Source organism: Myodes glareolus, chromosome 7 (assembly GCF_982192425.1).
Source record: "Myodes glareolus chromosome 7, mMyoGla1.1, whole genome shotgun sequence".
NCBI classification, from domain to species: Eukaryota; Metazoa; Chordata; class Mammalia; order Rodentia; family Cricetidae; genus Myodes; species Myodes glareolus.
In genome coordinates this window covers 15,486,065-15,506,357 of record NC_142032.1, presented here as the reverse complement: position 1 = coordinate 15,506,357, position 20,293 = coordinate 15,486,065, and the positions used below count along the sequence as shown (strand labels likewise).

Below are 20,293 nucleotides of genomic sequence, written 5' to 3'. Positions count from 1 at the left end.
ATGCTCTTAACCTCTGAGCCATCTCTCCAGCCACCTCCAACTAGCTTTTATAACTTAACCCGTTTCTATTAATCTGTGTTTTATCATGTAGCTCTTCACCCCTCCTCCATTCTGTACTTCTGACTCCCGCCATGTCTTGCTGGCAAAATCCGAGCACCTAGATTTATCTCCTGACCTCCTCTCTCTGCCCAGAAATCCTACCTAATCTCTCCTACCTAGCTATTGGCCATTCAGCTCTTTATTACACCAATCACAGTGACATATCTTCATACAGTGTAAACAACTATCCTCCAATATGTGTATGGTATGTGTGTGTGTGTATGCGAGTGGGGGGGGTGAGTAGTCCAGTTGAGTAGTCCAGTATCGGTCTAGTATCGTGTGACCTGCACAGCACACACAGAAGTCAGATAACAACTTGGGAGCTGCTTTTTTCTCTACCATGTAGGTTCGTCAGGCTTGTTGGCCCTCCACCCATTTCCTTGCTTTGTTGCTGTCCCTGGAAAGCTCATGATTATTCTAGGCTTCTCAAAACAGAACTTGGAAGGAACGTTTGCTTTGGACATACAAACCCCAGAAGGAACACTGTCTTCTCTGCCCTGTGAACACCTTACTTCCAAGGGCTGAGTGTGTATATAGGGGGGTGGGGAGATCTACTTTTTCTGTGTAGACCAATGGAACTGTACTTTTACATAGAATACAGGCAGCCCGCTCACCATGCTCCAGGGTTGGGATGAATTTGGAACCCTTGGAGAATGCATTCATTTTTTCAGTGTTTCAAAGGCAGGGCTAATTATTTTTTCAAACAATACCCTTCTTGCAACCCATTTCCCTAAATTTTGCTAATTTGTTACATCCTGGCTGGTCAGGCTTCAGACCACTGAAACTAAAGCTGGACTCTGGGGAGGTAAGGATGGAGTGAGGGTCAATTTGAGGTGTCCATGAGCGTTTCCATACACATTCAACACTAGGCTTGCAAGCATGTACACATACACAAATACACACGTACAGAAATCATACACAGCACAAGCACACACACATATGCAAGCATACACAGAGTTTTAAGAGGTTTCGCTGAAAGGAGTTGTTACTGAGGAACGTGCTGTGGATTCGAGGGGCTTCCTTCCTAGCAGGGGATGGCACTGCCTGGAACCGGCTCCAGGCTCTCTGCTGCCCTGAGTGCACAGCATTCAGGAGGGCTGATGGGGGTCTTTCATGTACCCTTGGGGCTCACAGGAAGGAAGATATGGAAAACCACTCCCCAGCCCCCCACTAGGGATGGCCTTTTACAGACCCCAAGGATTTCCAGTTCCTCTTGGTGAGGAGACTTAGGGAACCAGAGAGGGAAAGAGCCCTTCTAACCCCTGGCTGGACAGCTGCGCCTCTGACCAAGGCTTTATTAACATTTGAAAACCCCTCTGAAGAGCCTGAGCTTCCTGGGGCAGGCTCTGAAGGTTAGTGCGCAGACCTGTGGGGCTTCCCACAGAATAGGGCAAAGCATCCAGGGCATAAAGACCAGGCCGGACTCAAGAATGAGCCCTTTGTGGCTTTGTCCGTAGCTTGAAAACTGTGACCAAGGCTCTTTCATTGTTAAGAAAGACTGTTTCTTGGCCACTGCAGACCCTGGCTTTCCATGGAAGGTTCTGTTAGTGTCACACTCTAAACATTCATAGCAAGGTTCGACTTTCTGGTCAACTCCTCTAATTCAGTAATGCCTTCTGCAGTCTTGACCACACACACGCTCCGGGGAGTGTGTTGGCTCTAGAGCCACAGCTTGGCCTGATATTCTTTTTGTCTTGGAGTACTTCCTAAATTAAGCCCCTTCCCAAATTAAGCCTAAACAGAGTGCTAGTTGATCATTCTTATTTAAACAGTCTGGTTTGCAATTATTTGTTTTTAAATACTTCTCAATAAATGGTTGATAAAAGATCATAGCTCTAACCCTTTACAACCTTTTCCCTGTGTCCGGTCTAAGCCCTTGCCTGGTTTGTGTGGTTCAGACTGGACAGCTGAGCAGCAGGGCGAGCCTGCAAGGGTCTGGCCATCTGTTCATAAATTAGGGGCAATGCTGCCACCTACTGAGCTCTTGCTATTGCTACAGGCTTGGTGGTTGCTGTTTTCTGACAAGTACACATTGATGTGGTGTCTGTTATTCTAGCACTGTGCTGGAATAAATAATGGCACATTGGAGTCATATGCTGAGTACAGACCAGGAAACAAACACTGTGGTTGGGCAATTAGCCTAAGGGTACAACTAGCAAGGGGCAGAGGCCTCCAAACTCCAAAGTTCACCACTGTACCAGTGTCTGTCTGCCCTTGGAGCAGATTTGTGCCCTTGGAGCAGTTGGTGAATGATTGGGACATCCAAGTAACAGAAATATAAATAGTGAAGGTTTTCTTTTCTTCTGAGCCCTTTAAGTCCTGTTGATTTTGTCTTAGTTTAGTAACTTCTTAACCCTCGTACTGCATTGTGAGCTGTGTTTCTTTCCATTTTTCAAAAATGCGTTGTTTCCGTGGTATTGTTTTAAAACTGTCAGATCGTACTGATGGTAAACAACACTGATTTTCACCTTATTCTCCTTGTCTAGCATGATGATAAAAGTGGGTTGTTTTTGTTTGTTTGGTTGCTTGTTTTAATACATTTGTTGGGAAGGAATGTTTGGTGGCGGAGTACATGCCTAATGTGTAAGTCCTGAGTTCCATCCCCTGCACTGAAGAACAAGTAGCTTAGAGAAAAATTAGGTTTGTTTAGGGACTGGAGACCTGGCTCAACTGTTACAAGAACTTACTGCTCTTGCCCCAGGATCTGGGTTTGGTTCCCAGCATCAAGATGACACTCACAACTATGTATGACTCCAGTTCCAGGGTGTCCAGTTTGTTCTGGTTCCTAGGGCAATGCATGTACATGGTTCATATACATACATGCAGGCAAATGTCAAATAAAAGCAAACAAATATTTTTTATAACAGTTTTTAATTTTTTTTTTAGATTTATTTATTTATTATGTAGACAGTGTTCTGCCTGCATGCATGCCTACCTGCATGCATGCCTGCAGGCCAGAAGAGGGCATCAGATTTCATTACAGATGGTTGTGAGCCACCATGTGGTTGCTGGGAATTGAACTCAGAACCTCTGGAAGAGCAGTCAGTGCTCTTAACCTCTGAGCCATCTCTCCAGCCCCCAAACAAATATTTTTAAAAAGTAAAAAGTATGTTAGTGTTATCAAGTGGTGGTGGTGCACAACTTTAATCCCAGCACTTGGGAAGCAGGGGCAGGTGGATCTCTATGAGTTCGAGGCCAGCCTGGTCTACAGAGTAAATTCCAGGGCAGCCAGGACTACAAGGAGAACCCCTGTCTTGAAAGCAAAATGCTATGTTAGAGTCATGGGGAAACAGAGGTAAAGTAATGATGCAGGGCACAGGTGAGGCAGAGAAAGCTCTTGGGAGTGTTGGTGAGCACTGGGAATTGTCCATCCTCTCTAGCATGCCACCTGACTGACAGTCTCAAGGACCCTTTTCTCAACTGCGGATAATGAAATGTTGCTCATATGTCCAAATGTTCATAGGGGCCTGTAGCATGCTGTGCTGTCATGTCACTGTGAGCCCAGGAGGCGTCATGAGAGACGTGGTTTCTCTCCTTTGCCCCCCTCAGCATCATCAGCATCTCCTTCTCATCATCATCATCTTCTTCGTTTTCAAATAGCTTTTGATGGTCCACATAATGTAATAACTCACACTTGCACCTGGAATATTTTCAATACCTTCCAGAGAAGCACATCTAGCCCTTTGACAGCTCATTTTTTATGCCTTCCGGCCGTTCAGCTACCCAAGTGCTCTGTGTCAACAGAGTCAGATAACAGATACATGGTCTTCTTAGTGCAGTTTTTAAAAATTGCATTCATTAATGATATGCACTTGTGCGTGCACGCACAAGTGTGTGCATGTACGTGAATGTGTTCGTGTGTACATATGTGTGTCTGTGTGTGCCATGGTACACATGGAAGTTGGAGGGCCACTGCAGGAATCAGCTCTTTCCTTCTTCCATGTGAGTTGTGGGGATCAAACCCAGGTCCTCAGGCTTCCTAATCGGGGTACTGGGAACCGAACCTGGGTCCTTGAAGGAAAAGCAAATGCTCTTAACACCTGAGTCATCAATCTAGCCCTCCTTGTTTTTTGAGACAGAGTCGCTCAAAAAACCTGGAGCTCATAGCTCAAAGTGGCTGGCAAGCAAGATTCTCCTGTCTCCATCTCCCCAGGGCTTGAATCACAGGCACTAGCTGCCATTCTCAGCTTTTTTCCTGGATTCTGAGCGATTGAACTCAAGTCTTCATGTTTATATAGTAAGCAGTTTGAGCCATCTCTGCAGCCCTGATTTGTTCACATTCTTTCACCCATTTTCTTATGGTATACAAAGCAGTGGTCTCTCCTTGTGCATTGGCTTTAAATTCCTTTTTAAATGTATTGAGCCTCCTTTTATGTGCTAATTGATGTGTTTCTTCTTTGAAAAAACATTTATTCAGATCTTTTGCCCAATTTTAATTCAATTATTTGTCTCCTATTGAGTTGTAAGAGCTCTTTACATATTCTTGACACAGTGTGCTTTATATTTTATGAGGGCTTACCAAGTTTTTGTCTTGACAATATTTTCTATTTTTTGGATGGTCTCTTTTAAAATTGTGTTTAAATATAAATAACATGAAGATTTCTATCTTAAAACACTTGAGTAGTGCTAAGCCTCATCACAGTGCTATACGGCCATTCCCACCAGTCATCTTGAGTACTTTTGTCACTTCCCCAAACTGAACTTTTCACCAGTAAACCAGTTCCTCAGTTGCTGTTCCACTCAGTCTCCGTAGACATGACTACTGGGGTCAGTTCCTCATGTCAGCGGGATCATAAATTATTTTCCCTTTCTGACTGATTTCACTTAATATAATGTCTTCAAGGCTCATCCATGTTGTTGCATAGGTTAGGATGTCTGTCTTTTGAAGGCTAGATAGTATTTCATTTTATGCAAATTACACATTCTGTTAGTCCATTGGTTTATTGATGAACATTTGGATGGCTTCCATGTCTCTGCTTTTGTGAACAGTGCTGCTCTGAGCATTGGCACACAGTCTGTTCAAGTCCCTGCTTTCAGTTCTTTTGAGTTTGTACCCCGAATTGGAATTGCTGGATCATATGGTAATTTTTTTTTTTCTTTTTAGTTTTTAAGGACCTGCCATACTGTTTCCATAGCAGCTGTACTGTTTGACATTGCCACCAACAGGGTACAAGGGCTCTAATTTTTCCACATCAGTCACCAGTACTTGTCATTTTCTGGATTTGTTTTGTTATTGTTTATAATTACCATTCTAATGGGTGTAAAGTAGGCGTGGTTTTGATTTGCATTTCTTTTTTCTTTCTTGATGGTGATATCTACAGCACAAAATAGTTTTGATTTTGATGTTCAATCTGTCGATTCATTGTTGCTTGTTCTTTTGGTATTACATCCAGGAAACCATCGCCTAATCTACACTTTGTTTTCTTCTAAGTGTTCTGCAGTTTTAATGGTCACAGTTAGGTCTGTGATCCCTTTTGAGTCAGTTTTTGTTCATGGTATCCTTTGAATTTGGATAGCCCCTTGTTCCAGCACCATTTGCTGAACAGACTTTCCTCACCTCAGTCTTGCGTTGCCTTGGCACTGTTGTCAGATCAGTGGCCATAAGTGTGCAGCTTTATTTCTGAGCTCCAGTGTGTTGTATTGATCTCTCCTTATGCAGTACTGTCCTCTCTTGGCTGCCGTAGCTTTAGAGCAAGCTCAACACTGGGAGGGTTGACTGAGTGTGAGTGCTCGCCCATTGGAACTAGCATGGTGTGTGGTAAGGCCCTGAGGTGATCCCTAGCCCTGGGAAGACCAGCAAATAAACAATAAAATCGGGAGATTACGTCCTTCAGCTTCACTCTTCTTTCCTTCTCCTTGCTTATTATTTATTTATTTATTTATTTTCAGTTCCAGGAGTTGAGCTCAGAACCTTGTTGGTACTTGGAAAATGTTTTGTCTCTCTGTCTCTTTTCGTTTATCTATGTGTATGAGCAGTCTGCCTGCATGTATGTCAGTGTTGTGCCACATGCATACCTGGTGCCCTCTGAGATCCCAAGAGGACTTTGGATCCCCTAGAACTAGAATTACAGATAACTCTGAGCCCCATGTGAATGCTGGGAACCAAACTCCGGTTCTCTTCAAGAGTAGTGATTGCTCTAACTGCTGAGCCATCTCTCCAAGTGCTCTCTTTGAGAAACAGCCCAGTCCTTGGTTTTTGTTTCTTTGAGTATTTTTTTCTATTAAAATTAGCATAATTGACTTATTTATTTTATTTTATTTTTTGGCTTTTCGAGACAGGGTTTCTCTGTAGCTTTGGAGCTTGTCCTGGAACTAGCTCCTGTAGACCAGGCTGGCCTCGAACTCACAGAGATCCGCCTATCCCTGTCTCCCGAGTGCTGGGATTAAAGGCGTGCGCCACTACTGCCTGGCTTATTTTATTTCTTTTAGATGGGGTCTCACTGTTTTTACACTACATAAACCATGCTAGCCTTGAACTCAAAGAGATCCACACGCCTCTGCATCTCAAGTGCTGGGACTAAAGACGTGAGCTACCACATGAGCAGCTAGGCCTTGATTTTTGAGACAGTTTTATTTTGTAGCCCAGGCTAGCCTCAAGCTCTCAATCCTCCTGTGTTTGGATGTATGTAACCTGTGTATGTGACCACACTTACCTGATTCTCTTCCTCTTGTTTGTTTCAAAATCTGTTCTTGACTGTCTTTGCCCTCTTGGCATTTTTTATGGATTTCATAATGTTTGTACGACTCTCCCAGAGAGACACCTGACATTCTTAGAGAGCCTGAATTGGCTGTACATGATTTGGGAAGTGCTGCTCACCTACTGGTACTGTCTTCTGAGTGGATGACTTTACATTCGTGTGGGTTTGTTTGTTCATTCCTAGCATCTAGAAATAAAAATGATTTTTGCACATTGCCTGTGTACCCTGCCACCTTTGTAAATGTAGTTTCTCATGCATTCCTCAGATGTTGCATGCACAAGCCCCTGATGTTGGAACACAGTTTACCTCTTCCTTTCCAATCTGGATGTGTTTGATTACTTTTTGTGTTCAAGTCTCCTATGGGAACCTCAACTACAATGATGAATACAAGCGGCAAGACACCTGTCTTGCTCCTCATCGAAGAGGGAAATGAGTCATTTGTTTACCATCGAGTACAGTGTCCCTGCCGGTTCTTTTGTCAGAATGAGAATGCTCCCATCTATTCCTAGTTGCAGTGTTTAGTTTAATCGTGAAAAGGTATTTGATTTTGAGCTGGAGAAATGGCTCAGAGGTTAAGAGCACTGGCTGCTCTTCCAGAGGTCCTGAGTTCAATTCCCAGCAACCACATGGTGGCTCATAACCATCTGTAATGAGATCTGGCGCCCTCTTCTGGCGCGGGCATACATGGAGGTAGAATGTTGTATACATAATAAATAAATAAATATTTTTTTTAAAAAAAGGTATTGGATTTTGTGACTTTTTAAATATTTATTTATATATTATACAATATATATGTAGGCCATATATATGTAGGCCATATATATGTAGATGTCTAGCACCACCCTGGTTGACGCTGAGGATCAAACCCAGGACCTCACGCACACAAGACAAACATTCTTATCAACCAAGCTCCATCCTCAGCCCTATTATATTGAGTTTTGTTTGTTTGTTTTGCTTTGTTTTTAAGAGACAGGGTTTCTCTGTAGCTTTGGAGCCTGTCCTAGAACTCGCTTTGTAGACCAGGCTTATCTCAAACTCCTAGAGATCTGCCTGCCTCTGCCTCCCGAGTGCTGGGATTAAAGGTGTGAGCCACCACCACCCAGCTTGATTTTTAAATTAAATCAAGCTAAAATTTTTGGGTAAATGCTACTTGGTTTTTATATTTAACCTCTTTTATATATTGCTGGGTTCAACTTGCTAGTATTTTGTTGGGATTTTTTTTTTCTATATGTATAAGTGATATTGGTCTATGGTTTCCTTTTTCCATTTTCTTTAATTCTTTTGTCTGATTTTGGTAACAGGATAGTATTAGCATCATCTAATGAATTGAGAAGTGTTTCTTTTTCATTTTGGAAAGGCTTATGAAAAATCATAAATTCTCTGGTGTCAGTGGGGTCTGGTAAGGGTTTTTAATTATTAGTTCATGCTGTTTCTTACTTCCAGCAAGCTGATTATAGATATGGCAGTGAAAGGAGAGGGGGCTCAGGAGTGTGCAAGCAGGAGTGCAGAAACTTGAGGGTTTCTCACTAGCCCGCCTTCTCCTCCTCCTCTTTGTTCCTGGGGTCTCCTGATGAGTGAGCACTGTCGAAGTGTGGGCAGCTCCCCGTGCCTGTGTCTGCCTGGGAAAGATAGTTGGGTAATATCAGGTAACATGGGAAGGAGTTTAGAGTTCAGATCAAGACAAAAGACAATCAAGGGCAGAAGCTTCCAGACTTAGGCCTCGGTGTGCAGGCATGCATGGCATGTATGATGTGTTCTGCTTTGCCGTATGACACAGACGTTTAGCAAAGGAAGTTCTCTGCAGCAGATGTGAAATGAGCTCTAAGATATGTAACTGAGTGAAGTGTGAAAAAGTCGTGTATAATTCCATGTATGTTCAAAGGAAGAAAATGGAAAGCAGGGGGTGTAGCTCAGTTGGTAGAATGCTTGCCTAGCGTGCACAAAGCCTGGGCGCTCTCCAGCTAATGGTTAAAAGAACCTGCTGCTCTTCCAGAGGACTCAGGTTGGGTTCCCAGCACCCATGTCAGCCCATGGTTGTCTAAAACTCCAGTTCCAGGGGATCTGACACCCTCTTCTGACCTCCTCAGGCACCACTCGTCTAAGTGGAACCCGCTCTGTAGACCAGGCTGGCCTCGAACTCACAGAGATCCACCTGTCTCTGCCTCCCAACTGCTAGGATTAAAGGCGTGTGCCACCATCGCCTGGCTTCATGCACATTTTAAAGAGAAACCAACAGCTGGATGTGATGGCACATGTCTGTAATCTCAAGACTTTGAGGTGAAGACAGGAGGCTCAGAAGTTGGAGGCCCCACAGGGAGCTTGAGGGCAGCCTGGGAACCTGCTGGTGCACGTGAGCTGGCAAACACAGCACACTGTGAGCACTCAAGACAAGAGTTGGGGTGGGAGGGTACTTAGTACTACACGGAGTGCTCCCCTGTGGCTTTGCTGCCTTAAACATGTTCTGTTTGGTTTTTTGTTTTTATTTTTTGAGACAGTGTTGGCAGGTAGCCCAGGCTGGCCTCAACTCTTGCCTTAACCTCCTGAGAACTAGGGTTACACACATGTGCCTTCACTCTTGGCACTTGGTTTTTTTGTTTGTTTGTGTGAAGCATGATCCTGAGTCTGGGGTTAGTTGTTGTGCTCTCACGGAGGCAACCAGCCCTCAGCAGTCCTGTCTACTGAGGTGTGCAAGGCACGGTCCTGATCTCCTTTTCCCCGAAGTCTCCAGTGTTCCTCTGAAATCCCCAGATCTGCCTGTGGGAAACTGGCAGCAGATCTCCAAGGCTCTGAGGTTGAGTGCTCCCTTTCTGCACTGATTCACCAGAGCAGAAATCCCAGGGAGCTTTTCCACGAATTCCCACTGTTTCCAGCTTCCCTGCTTGCTGATGGTCCATTGGCCCCAGTGGAAAGCACCTCATCCTTAGCCACTTGATCATGCCCGTCCCCGTGTGTAAGGGTACTGGAGGAGCACAGCAGATGCTCAGTCTGGCCTTCCTGGGCCAAGTGACCATGCAACACCAGTAGCCTGTCCTTTTCAAGTGAAGGCAAACACACTGGGTCATCCAAGACCATTTGGTGTTTTGGGAGTAGCCGCAATTCTTCGCTTGTATTGGGAGTGGGCTCATCTGGCTGTTCTAGGAGGCTGGGAGCCTCCCTGGGGTGCATCTTGCTGTTCTAGGAGGCTGGGTAGCCTCCTTGGGGTGTATCTGGCTGTTCAAGGCCCTGCAACCTCCAAGCCTGGGCTTCTGAGATCAGGGCAGATTCCAGGGCTGGATCCAATGCTGAGGTTCCTGCTGTCTCTCCACAGAGAACACCTTCTGTAGCGGGGACCACGTGTCTTGGCACAGCCCTTTGGACAACAGTGAATCGAGAATTCAGCACATGCTGCTGACGGAGGACCCGCAGATGCAGCCTGTGCAGACCCCGTTTGGGGTGGTTACCTTCCTCCAGGTGAGACACCATCTGCTGCTTCAGGTGGTTCATCCTGGTGGGAAAGTCTAGAACAGAGGGGACTGTGAAGGGAGCGTGACAGGCAGGAGATGATGCCTCTTGGTCCTGTCTTCCCTGCCGTGGTCTGTATTAATTCAGATGGTCTGATTTCATCCTCTGCAATGCGAATGTAAGAGGGACATCCCAGCAGGAAGCCAGCTCCAGGCTTACCTCCTGTTTCCTCAGTGGGTGTGAATCTGCTCAGCTGCTGCCCATGCTTGCTTGCAGTTCTAATGAGGGGAAATTTTAGTTGTGTCCTAGAGATTCCCACAGACCTGCAGCTACTGTTGAAACAGCCGCCTGACCTCACCCTACTTCTAAATACCTGACCTGAGGGAGGATCTACTCTGATATGTATGATTCAAGCTGCCCTTAGTTTCTTCTGTAGCCAAGAGCTTGGTTTTGTGCTACTAGATACCTGCTCAGGCCTTGGTGCCTATCTCTGGACTCAGGGACCTTCCAGCTAGGTAGCACCTCCTGAAGGAGCCATCACATTTGGGGAACACCAGCCTAGAAACACAGACTGTATCTATATGCCCCCTACTTGAGATGTCCCTGAGAGAGCCTGGGTAGCTGGACATCTGGGAGGGATGGCCATAAAACACATAGCGTCTCGTCCTGGGCCACAGATTGTTGGCGTCTGCACTGAGGAGCTCCACTCGGCCCAGCAGTGGAATGGGCAGGGCATCCTGGAACTGCTGAGAACGGTGCCCGTGTGAGTACACGTCCCTCGAAGGTGGAGGCCTTAACCCCTGGGTCTTGGGGGTGGGCGTCCTCCCTCCATCCCTCCTGTCGGGTCCTTTGCTTTGCTGTTTGGGGCACTCATTTCCCTATGGTCCCTGGCTACTAACAGTGCCCTGTGTTGTGTGTTCTGGGTCTGGGACAGCAAACAAGAAAGGCTGTTGACTGATGTTCCGTCCAGACCCTCAGTTCCCACCGTCTCTCCTTGTTCACAGTGCTGGCGGTCCCTGGCTGATAACTGACATGCGGAGGGGAGAAACCATATTTGAGATTGATCCGCACCTGCAAGTATGTCTTGAGTGAGGAAAACCTTGCAAGCATTCTTCCAGATAACACTGGCTTTCATCCCGAGAAAATGGAGGAGCTGTGTGTGTGAGCCAGTAGAAATATGGCAGGGAACGTGTTCCCTGAGTTCTGCAGCCCATATAAGAAAACAGATTTCAGCCCAGAAAAGCAAGCCTGACACATGCATGTGTGCATTTAAAGAGAATGGATTTTATTGTATGTAAATTATATATCAACTTAAAATTAGCGCACTGCCAACAAAGGAAGGCAGTCGTAAGGAATGTTGCTTCCTTGCCCTGTGTTCCTTTCCCTGCTCCCCCTTCTTAGCACACATTTTTGGGGAGCCATCCTCCCTATGTCAAACAGCAGCACAGGCTAGGTTGACCCCACAGCCCAGTTGCAGGGTGAGTCTAGTGATCCAGCCATTGTGAAGGAGTCTTTAGACCCCGCCGTGGCTGCCTGGACAGTGGCATGTTCAGAAGAGATGCTCGTGTGGCACCCAGCTGGATTTTGGAAGTTACAGAACACTGCCGCATTTCTTGCATGCTTGTGCAGGGGCAGAAGCAGCAGGCCACACGTCTGCCTTGTTCTTTGGCTCCTTCTGCTCACCATGCCACTGGAGGCAGATCACGGCCCACACTTCTGTAAGGCTCTGGCAGGCCACAGCAGTGACTGGGCATTGTAAGTCATACAGTAGGGGAGAGACCTGTAAAGGAGTAGCTACTGACCTGTGAGTTCTTGAGCATACACCCTCTTCATTCGCAAATGAGACTCCTCCACTCTGCGGTACCTTTAATTCTAATGCTCACACTGCTGCCCAGATCTTTTGTTACCACTACTTTGAATTCACCTTCTGTGTAGCGTCTGTTTATGCAGGAGCCAGAAGCCATGAAGGCTCCATCCCTAAAGCCCTTGTTCTGCAGCCACACCGAGATTCAGTGTGGGGCATGGTAGGCTCTTGTTTGGCTCCTGTCATGAGTGCCAAGTGCTGCTTGAGGCTCTCTTGAGACCCCAGCCAGCAGGACCCATACCACTGACGGTCATTACCATCAAGCCAGAAGCCGGTGGGAGAAAATGTACCTTGCTTTCCCAATGGTTCTATGTACCAAGTGAGCTTTCTGGGGCCTGTTTGCCATTGGTTGTTTTGAAAGCTGGTTCATGTTCCTTTGATCTTAGTTTACTCCTACTGACCAGCTGTGTGCCTAAACGGGCCTGTCCTTCCACTACCTTTTTTTTTTCCTGACACTGGGTGCTAAATCTAGGATCTCATGCATATGAAACAAGACCTCTGCTCCATCCCCAGCCTAGCCCACATTTTACTTTTTGCGATGGGTTCTTACTAAGTTGCCTGGACTGGCCTCAAATTCACTCTGCACCCCAGCAGCCTCTTGAGTTGCTGGCATTATCACAGCAGCCATGGTTCTTTTTTTTTTTTTTTTTCTTTTTCAGCCATGGTTCTTAACTCTTCCTTTTTACATTAAAAATAAGCAATCTAGGGGGCTGGAAAGATGGCTCAGTGGTTAAGAGCATTGCCTGCTCTTCCAAAGGTCCTGAGTTCAAATCCCAGCAACCACATGGTGGCTCACAACCATCTGTAATGAGGTCTGGTGCCCTCTTCTGGTCTGCAGACATACACACAGACAGAATATTGTATACATAATAATAATAATAATAATAAAGCGATCTGGACTAGTGGGGCCATGAACCAACTGTCCTTAGCATTGCCTCATGAAGGGTCTCAGGATAGCCATTGACAGGAAAACCCAGGTTCTCCCCCAGCAGCTCCTGCCTGCACACCCCATTCACCCTTGCTCATGCCTAGAGCACCTAGAGCTGTGGCTTGCCTGCTGTCAGCCTCACCCAGGCCGATGACAACACAGGAAGAAAGAAGAGTGGTAGGAGGCCACCTGTGCCCAAGGCTTAAGAACAATGCCCTTGTCTGGGAGCCCTGAAGAGGCTCAGTAAAGTGTAAGCTTCTGAGGTGCCTACATGACTGTTTAGCTGTTTATGGACAAGGCTGCTAGAGTCTTCCAGATGACCTTTGATCCAAAGCCCAGCACCACAGAACTATGTTTTACCAGAAAACCCAAGGATGTTTTTAGTACAACTCTTCCTTGAGGCCATTTGGAGAAAGTTTAGTCTGAACAGTGCCAATGTCTACACAAAGGCAGGGTCTCTCGGGGAAGCATGCAGCAGTTACTGCCCTCCAGACCCTCCATTTCAACCTAGGAAATGGAAAAGTACCCTATCCAGAGCCCTTCGCCAAAGTTAGCTGGCACCTATAGACAGAGAGCACTTCTGTTCTGGAATAATAGCCCCCTCTAGCTGTTATCATAGGGAACTGCAGGTATGGGTTCCCAGGTCTGGCCTGACTCACACCCTAACTCCTGAAAATGGGGTGGGCAATGCCCATTTTTGGAAAATCAGGAAGAATAGAAGGCTATGCCTTCCCTGAGAAAAATAGATTTTGTCTCTGCTGCATCAGCTTTGAGGGCTTTCAGGCTTTCAAAGGCCGTGGTGCTGGGGGTTGATGGGAAGGAAGCATCCATGGCATGTTCATTCCTCCTGGCTTCCCTGATCTGCTCCCCAGAGGAGTCCAGGGTCTCAGAAGCCACTGTGCATGCAATCAGAGAACAAAGTCAAAGACCCTGAGCTTGCAGCAGCTGTCCACACTCAACACCTCCAAGGCGTTGGAAGAATAGTGATTGGGTGTAGTGGTGACCTTGGGCCACCAGTTCTCTGAAGGAACTCTGACTCTTTGGTTCTTTTCAAGCAGGAGAGAGTTGACAAAGGCATCGAGACAGATGGTTCTAACCTGAGCGGTGTTAGTGCCAAGTGTGCCTGGGATGACCTAAGCCGACCTCCTGAGGACGATGAGGATAGCCGGAGCATCTGCATCGGCACACAACCCCGGAGACTCTCTGGCAAAGGTTGGGGCCTTCCCCTGCCTTCTCTGCTTGCTTCTCAGACTGCCTAGAACGAGTAGACAGTCCACTCATTTATTTTCTGACAAACACTTTTTTCCAATGTGGATGAACTGTATGAGTGTTATCGGCCTGCTTGTAGCTGTTTCCTGTGTGCATTTCAAGCGCACCAGTGGGAGCTATGTGGACATGCTGTTCCTTGGAATCTGAGGTCATGCATGTGAGTGGGAGCCATGGGACAGTTAACAAGAAAAGTCCACAGTCCACCTAAAGACAAGGCAGCAAATGTCCACCACCCACAGAACTGACACAGGTCCCAGTTCTGGCCAAACAGCCCTGTCAAGCCTGTGGATCTCCCTCCTTGGGCCTGCTTGGGCTTTTGACGAGAGTTCCTGAGTGTGAGCCCCCACATTGCCCTACACTGCACTTCAGGAGGCTATGGCAGGGTGCCCTGCTCCCACTGCCTCCAGGGAAGGTCTCAGACAAGGAGGATGTGGCTGTCCTGTTGGACGCTCCCCATGCTGGTCTTGGCTACAGAAGCACTTGTGGTTTTTTTTTTTTTTTCTTTTTTGCTAAGGCTGTCCCTAGCCAATGCCAAAGGAAAGCAACCATTTGCGTCCTTGTGGGAGGCTTTTTGTCTCCTTCTTTTGTTGGTTCTTCTGTCTTCTCATGCTTATTGAAGAATAAGACGCCTTCAGCCCTGAGTAAAATACCTGGCTTTGTGACTTTGTTTGCTTTAGCGATAGAGTCTCAGTAGGGCAGGCTGGCCTCTAACTTACTGTGTAGCCATGGATGACCTTGAGTTTCTGATCCTCCTACTTCCAATCTTCGAGGTGTTGGGTTTCCAGAAGCACCACACCTGGCTTTCTTTTTTTTTTTTTTTTTTTTTTTTTTTTTTCTTTTCTCTTGGTGCTGGGGGTAGAAGCTAAGCTTAAGCACGGACTCTTCTGTAGAACTGTACCTCCACACTTCATGCCGTGTGTTGCCGTGTGTGAGCTGGAGAGATGGCTCGGTGCTTGGGAGTGCTGACTGCTCTTCCAGAGGACCTGGGTTCAGTTCCCAGCACCCACATGGCAGCTCACAGCTGTCCAGTTCCAGAGGACCCACCACCCATGGCAAAACACCAATGCATATGAAATAAAAAAGCAAATAAATAAATAAAAGAGATTTCTGAAAGGACAACTTAAGCCCCAGTGCAAACATCTGGCCCCCTCTCTACTCTCCAGCAGGAGGGGTTCACACTCAGCTGCCTTTGAGCAAAGACTGACCTAAGGAGAGGTTGGTGATCAAGTCCACAGTTACAGTCATCGTGGTTATTTTACTTATTGTTTATTTTTCAGACAAGCTCTCTTTCTCTCTGTGGCATAGGCTGGCTTCTAGTTTCCTGCCTCAAATGTCCCAGTCCTGGGATTAAAGAGACGCACCACCATGCCCAGCACTGTTGGTTTTTGGTTTTTGTGGGGTTTTGGTAAAGGTAATCAACAGCAAGTCACAGCAACACTGGTGGTCATCCCTTCCCTGCTAGTACTGCCCGCCCGCCTTTTCTTCTTTCTTTGTTTGGAGGCAGGATCTCATCATGTGTAGCCCAGGCTAGTCTCAAACTTGTCAAACTCGTATCTTTGCCACCTAGAGCTAGGACTACTGGTGTGTGCCACCATGCTGGCCTTTAGCCAACACACTGCTGTCCTAGGCTCTAGAGCAGGCTGGGAGGAAGGGCTGCTGGGAGCCCAGAGGGCCATCAGGCAACTTCGGGCTATCTTGCAGATACAGAGCAGATCCGGGAGACCCTGAGGCGAGGACTCGAGATCAACAGCAAACCTGTCCTTCCACCAATCAACCCTCAGCGACATAATGGCCTCACCCACGACCGTCCCCCGTAAGTGTCATGTTCCAGGGCTAAGACAAGAGGATGGTATTTTTCCTGAGGGGCTATAACCAAGGATTGCATGAGAGAGATCAGTGCACATAGTTCTGGGTGAAGGGACCTGGGGTCTCTGGGGTTAAGGATAGCCGTGGTCCAGGGACACACAGACCTGTGGTTGAAGGAAAGGTTCTCAAAGGGGACTCTGTAGAGCATGAATGTAAACAGCAGTAAATATTTATATGGGCTGTGTGAACAGACGAGAGTCCAGGTCAGGGCAAAATCTGACTGGGGGCCTCTGAGCCTTGTGGGAGCCCATTGTGCTAAGCCAGTCCCCTTATCTCAGCCGCAGTCAGAGTTGCCCTTCCTTCCTTCCTGGAGCCTGGGCTCTGGCTGATAGCTGCAACCCCTGGGACCTCCTTGTCTGGCCAGCCCTGCACTGCATGCCTGCTGCCGAGGCCCTTCTTCCTGCCTGCCTTTCCTGGGGCCCAGGGAAGGGAAGGGAAATCCTTAGCAGGCCTCTGCTGCCTGTCTCGGGGTCCTGTAGTCCTTGGGAGAAACCAGCCGACCACAGAGGTCAGATCTGCTTCCTTCCCACCTCTTCCTCTGTTAGGACGCAAGTGCAGAGCAAGGCTAGAGCTAGGAACCCTTCTCATCTAGTCTGGATGCCTCGGTGCTGACAGCTCAGAGCAAGAACCTGGCCTGCTCAGGAGATTGTTGGGCCTCAGGTGAAAATGGAGCTGGGCCAATCCTACACCACTAGGATGATCTGCCTGCCTTCTAAGAACCCTTTACTATAAGCTTGTTATGTGATAACCTCAAGTCCTGGGGGCCAGCTGGGATGTGCAGGCCTTCCTTTGGGGGGAACATGAATGAAACAATGAACTGTTCATGGCGAGTGCCGTCTGACTGCACATACAGTTTGTTGGAAGTGACCACAGCTTTGGAGTCAGGCCCCAGTTGCTGATTCATGATCCCCAGAAAGATGAGTGTTACTGCACACTACAGGAAAGATGCCATCATCTAAAGTAGGCAGTGTGTCTTGGAGAGAGAGGATCAGGGTGCACCCAGAACTGCAGCTAGCATGGGAAGCTGCTGAAGGATCTGAGGTGGGGGAGCCTGGCTGTTTAACACCAGTATGTGTCCTGGGAGCGGATTATGGTGTCAAGAGGGTTACTCTGAGCACCCTTCCATCCAGCGCAGCTCACAGGTATACCTGCCTTCCAGAGCTGGAAGAATTGAGCTCTCTAACAGCATGTAGAGGCTTCCATTGCCACTCAGCAGCCCTTAGCTGCAAGCCAATGACTTTCTTAGGTCACTCGTGTTTTGTCGTGGCAGTAGCAGATAGCCAAGCTGTGTCATGGGGCATCTGGAAGCTTTCCACCTGCAGTCTGGACCCTGACCCAGGACTGTACTCCCTAAGCCCCAAGTGTGGCTTCTTGCCCTGGGCTTCTCTGGCACTGGTGGCAGGTCAGAAGTGGACTTGTAGCCTCGAGTAGTTTGCTGAAAATGTAGCTGCTCCTCCCGCCTCTCAGAGGACGCCAGAGCTCTGACAGAGAGCTCTTGCAGAGATGCCCCTTGTTGCCTCTCTTTGACCTGAGACACGCCTGATATCTCGTTCTGTTTCTTATTTATATGTCTGGCTATTGTGCCCTAGACACTGCAAAGGGCACAGACCGGGCTCTCAGTTTCTGTAGACACAACTGGACAGTAAGGCAGCAGGGCTGGGTATTGGCAGAAGGCCGTCCCCTTTGCCCCTACTCTTTGCCCTCCATTGGCTGATACACAGAGATGGGTGAGAATAGATCAGAGGTGCGAACCCTCTGGAGTCTTCTGCCGTCCCTGCAGCTCAAGTGCCCAATCAGGAACCCAAAGCGCTGAAGTCTGGCATCTGGGGAGGGTGGGGGTCAGACCCTCTCCTGAGGTTCTTGGTCCTTGTTACCAATTTGCTAATAAGCAGTTGAGCAATGGTCCACGAAGACCGTTCTCCTGAGTGCCCTCAGCTCTCCTGGAGCCTAGGTCTCTGCTGTCTCAGGCTTGACAATAGCCAGATCGGCTGAGATTAGCAAGCACCATTGTAATATCTGTGCTGTCCACTCTGGGACCTGACCTCATTTCAGACTCACCATAAAGATGGTGACAGAGAAACCCGGCCCCAAATGTGCTGGAACCAGTGTTTGTCCTCCCCTGGGAGGCTGCCATCACAGCATGGGTCCTATTTTGTCTGCCTGTCCAGTTTCCCCTTAGTCAGGACTTTGGGCTGGGCAGCTCTGATGCATGGGTCTTTGTGGCTCTGGATGTGATCGAGGAGGTTATAGAGATGGGTTCGCTTAGAACAGCTGATCAGGCCTCGGCATCAGCAACTGGGTTCTGGCCTACTTGGGGAATTGGGTACTTGCTAATTTCATACATCCATAGCAGCCAACAGTTCATACCAATATTAATTCAATTCATCCCTGCAGCCACTGTGTGAAGTAAATAGTCTTATATTTTTTCCTTTTCCAGAAGAAACACTTGAGATGTAGGGTAAGCAGTTAAGGGTGATCTCAACAGGTGTGGCCTTCCTTGTCCTGTGCTCCGGGACCCTCTGAGGACCTGCAGGCCATGTCTCTGAGATAATAATGATCTCACTTGGGGAACTCGTGTAACTAACTGGTTGTAGCATGACTAGGGACAAGCTCTCACATGACACTGAGGACAAGCTAGGTCCACGTTAGATGACTGGGTGACTGGGTTTGTTTAGCTGTAAGGAGGACCTCTCATTAGCCCCGATGATTTTTAAAATAATGAGCTGTGTCATAGCTGGCTCGTTCTAAAACAGGCCTCATTTTCTTCTTCAGAAGCAAGCATAAACCTATCTCTGGCTCATATTCTACCTCAGGACCATGGGATTTCTTTCTTTTTGGAGGCCCTAGTTCCTGCTTCCCAGAAGGCAGCCCCTCTGGTAACCTGTTCTCCCCCCCCGCCCCCCGCTGTTGCCAGTCCTCCTCCCACTGCCTTCCTGGAAGGAGCGTCCTGGGCCCTCTTTGGGGCGTCTTCAGCAGTTTCACAACCCTTGCATTCCAGCCATGAAATTTGTATCTGCCTTTTCCCAAGATGATCAGTTGAGAAAAGCCTCCTTCGGCTTGCTGGCGCCTCCCTTCCCACTGCCTGCTTGGGTGAGTTTGGGAAGCAGCCCTTTGTGCCACATGAGGACAGCCTGGCCTAGAGCTGTGCCTGCCAACATTTGTTGGGATCCAGGGTGGGAGTCACTGGACGTTCTCTCTATCTGAGGTCCCGGGTCAGCCAGACTCTGGCATTAGCTAGCTCCCCAGCCTTTCCGTTGTGCTGGTAACATGTGGGCATGTGTGGTCAGGTGTGTGCGGGAAAGGTCTGTTTCTATAAGCTTCTGCCAGTGCCCTCTGCCTCACTTAGCCAGTGACTCACTTACTAAGAAGGGGAGTTCCAGAGGAACTCTCTGGGTCTCACATCTTCCCAAAGACGGGCAGGCATTGTGTGTGTTAGAGAGAGAAGGTAGTCAAGGGAGCTCTCAAAGGCAAACTTAGCCTCCCTGCTCAGCCAGGTCCCTATTCATCTAGAATAGCACCGGAAGTTTATGAGGATGCTTCCTGCTTCACCTCCTGGAGAATGATGCTGTCGTAGCATGAATTCTGTTGTGAGGGTCTATCTGTAAGATGCCCAAATACACACATATACACGGAGAGACAGGTACCTCTTCCTTTTTTCCTTCTTTCCTTCCTTCCTTCCTTCCTTCCTTCTTCCTTCCTCTTTATCTATTTCTGCTTAAGATGGGGTCTGTCTCTAGTCCAGGCCTCCCATGTAGTGGGATTACAGTAGGAGCACAATGCCCGCTCAGTTCTGCTCTGAAGTCTCTGCTCCCATTTGCTTGGCCTTCTGATGGGGTGATTTTCCTGCCTCTCACTCACTTCCATCTTGAGTAGTCTGTGCCCTGGCCGGGGACTAGTTCTTTAGAAAAAGTTGCTTGGTTTTGCTCAGCCCATGGGGCCCATGGGGTGTAATTAGCGTTCTGGTTTTCATCCATCCCACCAGTGGATTTGGGTGAAGGAAGGTGAGTTTCCTCCTAGGAAGGCAGCTGGTTGCTGTGGTGCCACTTTGCACACAGGACAGATTTAGATGACCCTGCTGTCAGGGTTGTGTGTTAGGGCAGTAGACAGCCTGGAGCCACTCTGTCACGG

The 20,293-nt window shown here is 47.8% G+C and overlaps 1 protein-coding gene across 4 annotated transcripts in view; it reads left to right on the top strand.

Annotated features, from left to right (window-relative positions):
• Window positions 1-20,293, top strand: part of Sufu (SUFU negative regulator of hedgehog signaling) — a 93,465-nt gene that overhangs the window by 44,766 nt on the left and 28,406 nt on the right. For 2 of the 4 annotated variants that reach the window (XM_085694042.2, XM_085694040.2), the window contains 5 exons: window positions 10,105-10,247; window positions 10,916-11,001; window positions 11,243-11,315; window positions 14,086-14,242; window positions 16,001-16,112. In XM_085694042.2, coding sequence (XP_085550168.1) covers window positions 10,105-10,247; window positions 10,916-11,001; window positions 11,243-11,315; window positions 14,086-14,242; window positions 16,001-16,112 — 571 coding nt within the window. The remainder of the gene's footprint in view (window positions 1-10,104; window positions 10,248-10,915; window positions 11,002-11,242; window positions 11,316-14,085; window positions 14,243-16,000; window positions 16,113-20,293) is intronic. The other 2 variants (XM_085694043.2, XM_085694039.2) reach the window with 1 other exon arrangement.